The sequence below is a fragment of the Tupaia chinensis genome, unplaced genomic scaffold (assembly GCF_000334495.1).
Source record: "Tupaia chinensis unplaced genomic scaffold, TupChi_1.0 Scaffold138365_1, whole genome shotgun sequence".
Taxonomy (NCBI): domain Eukaryota; kingdom Metazoa; phylum Chordata; class Mammalia; order Scandentia; family Tupaiidae; genus Tupaia; species Tupaia belangeri.
The window spans coordinates 273,555-279,980 of record NW_006198262.1 but is presented as its reverse complement, the minus strand read 5'-3'; the positions used below and the strand labels follow the sequence as shown (position 1 = coordinate 279,980).

At 56.7% G+C, this 6,426-nt stretch overlaps 1 protein-coding gene across 1 annotated transcript in view; it reads left to right on the top strand.

The window, feature by feature from the left end:
- The first annotated feature begins 5,765 nt into the window (after nt 1-5,765).
- HES5 (hes family bHLH transcription factor 5) overlaps nt 5,766-6,426 on the top strand; it is a 971-nt gene continuing 310 nt past the window's right edge. Inside the window, exons 1-3 of the mRNA XM_014592692.2 lie at nt 5,766-5,887; nt 5,985-6,150; nt 6,247-6,421. Of these exons, the coding sequence (XP_014448178.1) occupies nt 5,834-5,887; nt 5,985-6,150; nt 6,247-6,421 (395 nt within the window). The 5' untranslated portion in view covers nt 5,766-5,833. The remainder of the gene's footprint in view (nt 5,888-5,984; nt 6,151-6,246; nt 6,422-6,426) is intronic.

Below are 6,426 nucleotides of genomic sequence, written 5' to 3'. Positions count from 1 at the left end.
GTGTAAGCTTAGGGACGGCCGCATCATCTCTCCAACATCTCCGAGCAGAGGTGCCCAGGCCCCTCCCAGGGCTCCAGCCCTGCCATCCTTGCTGGATGGATCATAGATTGTCACTGCTCAGCCCACATTTGCACCTGCCCCTCCGCCCCTGTTCTGCACTCCCCTGTCCCCACCACCACCACCCTGCTCCAGAAGGAGAAAAAACAAATCACTATTGTGTGACTTCTCAGTGCCTTCAGCTCCTGTGCAAAAGAGGGTAACAATAGTGCCCCCTTCATAGCTTTGTAGTCAAATCTAAATTGGTAACTACAGTAAAGTACATAATAAATTCTCTAAAGTGTTGGCTCGTCATGTTAGTTGATCCAGAGTATACAGAACCTTGGGCAAGGGAACCAGCAGTTAGCGTAATGGCTATGCCGCTGGACTCCCACATGGTCGACTGCGGTTCGGGTCCCGGACCCGGTGGCTTAAAACTCACGCGGGGCATGTGTGCGTGCATGCCCAAGATCCCGAGAGGAGAATGGAGGAGAAGGGATTGCGGCGTGACCATCCCCCCTGGGGGGTGATTTCTCGCTTTCTGTCTCTATGTCTCTGTCTGTCTGGGGAGCGCACATGCCCTATAGCGAAAACCTCTCCAAAAATAACAAATAAAAATAAAATTAAATTAAAAAAAAGAACCTTGGGCAAGTCATTTAACCTCAGCTGTGACGTGAGAATAGGGATACTTCCTTTGCAGCATGAGAACAGGTGTTCTAAGCCTGGTGCCTGAAGATGCCCAATACCCAGAGATTTTACTGCCTCCCCTACTGCAGCTTCTGCCCAGGGCCAGGAGCGGAGACCCTGACTCCCTCCTAGCCCCTAAGTAGACCCAGCATCCACTAGATGCCCACCCTCCCCCAAGCAGCCAGAATCCCCCCACCCCAGGTGTCTTCACTGGCCGGAGTTGGAGACCTTGAGCTACACATAGTCTAACCAGATCTGTTCACACCCAGGTAAAACAAGGGAGGCACCTCCTTGTAGCAAGTGGAAGGGCTGCTGGTGGAGAGATGGCCTGGGGCCCCAGGGTGTTGTATTTGGATGGTCTCAGGTCAAGGACCATAGCATGGAACAACTCCAGGTGTGCAAGTCACAGGCTGTCCAGTGCACAGCCTGGGGTCCATGTGGTGGTCTTAGACATGGGATCATTTCCCTGTCCCTCTTTCCTTAGAAACCTAGCTTAGCTCCCAACCCTCCCTAACCTACTTGCTCCCCACATCCCAAACTGCAAACGCTTTGGGAGCCAGATTGGGAGCAACCTGGCACTTCATAGGACCCTATAGTCTTGCTTGCCCTGGGTACTGCACAACTTCACTCATAGGAATCACGTTTCAGGCCCTGGGCTGGGCAGAACATTGTGGACTGGGCAGGAGGCTGGCTGGGTGTGGTAGGGTTCCCTCCAGACCAGACCAGTCCTGTCTGCAGGGCTCTGAGAGATCCTGGGACCGATGGCAATGAGAGGCTATAGTGCCCGCGATGGGGTGGGGCAGGAGGAAGTTTGTGGTCCTCCTCCAAACACAAGACTTCCTCTTTTTTTCCAACTGTGGCAAAATACACATAACATAAAAATTAACCACCTTAGTCATTTTATTTTTTTAGAGAGAGATTTTTGCTATAGGGTGCATGCACTCGCTGGAGAGACAGAAAGACAGAAAGTGAGAAATCACCTCTCCAGGGGGGAATGGCCAGGCCCGCACTCCCTTCTTCTCCATTCTCTTCTTGGGATTTGGGGCTCACATGTACACATACACACACACACACAGCATGAGTTTAAAGCCACCAAGTCCAGGATTCAAACCATGGTCGACGACACGGTACTATGTAACCATTAGGCCATCTGCTGGTCCCCTACCTTTGTCATTTATAAGTGCATTGTTTAGTTGTGTTGAGCACATCCCCACTGTGCAACTGTCATCACTGTCCATCTCCAGAACCTTCTCCTCTTCCTGTACACTAACTCCCTGTTCTCTCTCCCCCGGCCCCTGGCAACCACCATTTTATTCTCTGACTCTGAATTTTGCAACTCAAGTTCCATCCTGTAGGTGGACTCATATAGTGTTTGTCCTTTAACGGCCACCTTCTTTCATTCAGCATAGTGTCCTAAGAGTTTAGCCGCACTGTGACATGTGTTCAATTTTCCTTCTTTTCTAGAGGTTGAATAATATCCGATTATAGAGAGAGACGGCATTTTGCCCATTCACCTTGTGCTGAACACCTGAGCTGCCTCCACATCTTAGTGTGACTAATGCTGCCACAAACGTGGAGGCACAGAGAACTCTTTGAGACCCTGCTTTCAATTCCTTTGGGTATAGACCCACAAGTGGCATTGCTGGATCACATGGGTAATTCTGCTGAATTTGCTGAGGAACCACCAAACTGCCTGCCACAGCAGCTGCACTGTTTTGCATTCCCACCAACAAGCGGTCTTCCTCTTGGCAGCTGGGAGTAAAATGCCCCTGCAGCCTCCCCCTGTCCCTTGAACATGGCCCCTTCTTCTCCTGCTTGCAGTCAGTCTGGGAGGAGGTGGTGTTGAGTGGGGGCTATTTAGAAATGGGCATGGTTCTAGATTCAGGCATTCTAGCAGAATCCTGACCAATCAGTGGGTTTTGCCTGAGCCCCCGCATTTATAGCAAAGCATCCTGCTTTAAGACCTGTCTTTTAGTGGAGTGTTTTCAAGTCTTCGACTCCAGACACCCCATCCCCGCCCCAACTGGCAGCTCCTCGATTTTCTAGGTTTTCCAGACTAGGAGGCTCTGGGACATGCAGACAAGACAAACTTTCTCCTTGTCAAAGCCCAGATGGGAGAAGGACCCCACCGCCCCATCCCACCCCAAGCTGCTGGGGGTAGCCAAGGCAAGAGGGTCCAGCCCCCTCCACACACACACACATTCCACTGTGCTTCTGCAAGGCAAAGCCCGCCAGCCTGAGGTCCTTCAGCCCTCCCTCTCCCCCTCAGCAGCTACTCACCTCGGATGGTGTGAGCCAGGAGCCCAGCGAGTTTCCCACACTTTGGCCCCATTCACAGTGTTAAACGGCCCACAAAGGCCAGGCGTGTGCCTCGGAGGCCGCCCGAGCTGCCATCTGGCCCGCACTCAGGGAGGGAGCAAGCCTTTCATCCGGCTGGGATTTAACACCATTCATTTCATATTTCCCACAACTGAAAATTGGATCAAAGCTGCTCCAGTCCAGGGGGAGGGAGGAGAAGGAGGAGGTAGCCCCCCCAAGGCCCACCCACCACCCTCACCTCCAGCAGGCTGCAGTCCTGGCCCACTGCGGGTGGGCGGGCAGTTGGGGTGGAGTGGGGGCTGGGCCACATTTCCCCTGGCACGTGTCTCATTTGGGCTGAGAAGCTAACTTCAGGAGGGGACCAGGCAGGACACAAGCACCAGTCAACTGCCCTTTCCAAAGACTGGTGGTAAGCAGTGCCTAGCCTGGGTGCCACCCCCCACATCTGGGCACAGCCTGCCAACTAGTCCCTGCTGCCAACAGCTGGGTGGCCAGGCCATGCATGGGCTGAGACTCTGTTTCCGACTGGTGGAGACAGTGGCAGGGTCAGCCTGGACTTGGGCTCGCTTTGCCCCTTGTTCCTACATTTCCTCAGCTTTTGGCTAAGTATGCCAAAAGTACTGTGCTGGGGCCAAGACCATCAGAACACAGACGAAGGGCACACAGGTGACTAAGTTGTCCTGCCTTCATCCCACCCCCAGTCAGCCCATAACCAGGTAAGGGACACACCAAAATACGACAGCCCAGCATAAACCCCACTTTAGCTGCAAAATGGCTCTACTGAGCATGGCCAGGCGCCCCCCTTCCAGCCTACGGGGCCTACCAGTCCACCCCCACAGTGCCCAAGGCTGTAGAAGCTGAAGTATGAACTCATGGCCTTGCCACTCCCACCCAGGGCCTGCCTGGGTGTCCTCTGCCCCTTGGCATCAAACAAGGGCCACAGTGCCTTAGTAAGGTCCCATGTGCTCAGAGAACCAGCTCAGGGTGAGGCAGCCCCAGCCCCAGTTATCACCTCCACTCCTGAGGCATGAATCCCCTTCAAGGGAGGTGGTATGGAAATGTAGGGGCAGCAGGTACCACAGGGTGAGAAGGGGCTCCTCCCTTTCCCTTCAAAGTCATCTGAAGTTCTCACCCTGAGCCCAGGTCACCTCAGTGTGTGGCCAGCTGGCCTGTGCAAGGACCATCCTGTGCTAGCTTGAAGTCATCTTCCCCTCTTGTCCTGGCACTGTCCTGCCTGCCTCCTGAATGGGTCCCTCTCTGGGTAACCAATGGCTCCTTATGCTGAGAGACTCTTGGGGCCAAGCCCACCAAATAGGCCACTCACATCTGGGGGTCACTGCCAAGACCCCTATTATGGCAGCTGCCATCCATCCATCTGAGACTTAAACTCTGGCTGAAGTACACTGAGGCCAATCCCTGGCTCCCAAGACTGAGGCCTTGCCTTCTGCTAGGATCTGACTGAGTTTCAACCTGCCCTTCAGAGGCAGCCAGGCCCCCACCTGCAGACCCCTGGCTGCAGAGAACCAGAGGAAAAGAGACTGATCCAGGGGGAGGAGGGTTCTTCCAAGGCCCTCCCTCCCCTAGGGGCCCAGGATGGGACTGATGGCTCCAAAGCAGTCACTGACCCTCAGTGCAGCTAGTCAGGTACGAGTTAGTTCATCCTGTGGACCCCTAAGAACCTGTCTGAGCTAGCACAACTTCTCTGTGAGCTCCATGTCTGCCACCTGGCAACCCCTCCCTGTGCACCCCCCCCAAAAACGCACAAGGAAAGCACACCCTACCAATGCACCCTAGGCTGTGCGGGCGGGGGAGGGGTGTGCTGCCACAGCTCCCTGACCATGTGGGAATAGCGACCCCAGCAAGCATGCTGGGAGTCACGGGGGCCCTCCGGAGCTCCGTATAAGCTGTGCTGTAGACCATGCAGTGGTCTTGTGAGAATCCTGGCCAGACCGGGGAGGGGGCAGGGCTCTAAGGCGCACCTGGTTCCTGGAGCAGCCCAGATGCTACCGCCTGGCAAATTGCTCCCAGGAGGACAGAGTGCAGGGGTTCCTGGGGTGGGAGGTGTTGCCTCGGTGCTGGACTCCATGCTGGACATTCCGTGTACTCTGGCTCCCTAAAGCTGTCCAAAACCCAGCCAAGGCAGGCATCCCGGACAACTTTCTAATTGCGAAGAAATCCTGAGACTCGAGACAGTCTAGCAACTTGCCGCATAAAGTCAATAGGGCTGAACCTGAGATCCGGGACCCTCTTTCACCCTCCACCTACACGCAGGGTGACAGAGTACCTGCTGGAGAGGGTGTGAGCTCCCCTGTTTGCCTCCCTAGGAAGGCAGCAGGTCCCTGTCAGAGAGGGCTCCCATCCCCCTGGAAGTCCCTGCCCTCGTTAATTCTAAAGCTCTTTCCTTATCTTCCTCTGTGGCCTGTGCCAGCCAGCAGTGGGGAGTCGCTGGGGAGGGGGAAGTAGGAGGGTAAGGGGAGGGAAGGGGGTCGCTCCTTCCTGCCCTCTTCCCCTCCCCACAGCCTGGGAAAAGGCAGCATATTGAGGCGCGGGGCTCTCAGCATCAGGCCGCGGGATGCTAATGAGGGCGAGCGCGTTCCCACAGCCGGGACATTGTGCCGCGCGGCCCACCTGCTCCTCGGGGAGCGCCCATTGTGCCCGCGCCAATTCACAGGCAATTTAGCGTGCGCCGGGGCCGGTGTCCACGCCAGCCCGGGACGCGCCTGGCCCCGTCCGCGCCCGCTCCGCTCGCCTCGCCTCTCTTCCTCGCCGCCTCACCTCTTCCGCGCCAGACATGGCCCCCAGCACTGTGGCCGTGGAGCTGCTCAGCCCCAAAGAGAAAAATCGAGTAAGTGCCAACCCCGCCCGACGCGCGGTCCCCAAGGCGTCTAGACCCAGTGGTCCCTGCGTAGTCGCGGGCCGCCTGACGTCTGCTTCCCCCGCAGCTGCGCAAGCCGGTGGTGGAGAAGATGCGCCGGGACCGCATCAATAGCAGCATCGAGCAGCTGAAGCTGTTGCTGGAGCAGGAGTTCGCGCGGCATCAGCCCAACTCCAAGCTGGAGAAGGCTGACATTCTGGAGATGGCCGTCAGCTACCTGAAACACAGCAAAGGTGAGCCCACCTTGGTCCCCCGCAGTCCAAGCCCCGCCACCCGAGCGCTCCCGCTGCTCGCCGACGCGCGCTCACCACCGTCCGGTCTCCCCGCAGCCTTCGCCGCCGCCGCTGGCCCCAAGAACCTGCACCAGGACTACAGCGAAGGCTACTCGTGGTGCCTGCAGGAGGCGGTGCAGTTTCTGACGCTGCATGCTGCCAGCGACACGCAGATGAAGCTACTTTACCACTTTCAGCGGCCGGCGGCTGCACCCACTGCACCCTCCAAGGAGCCCA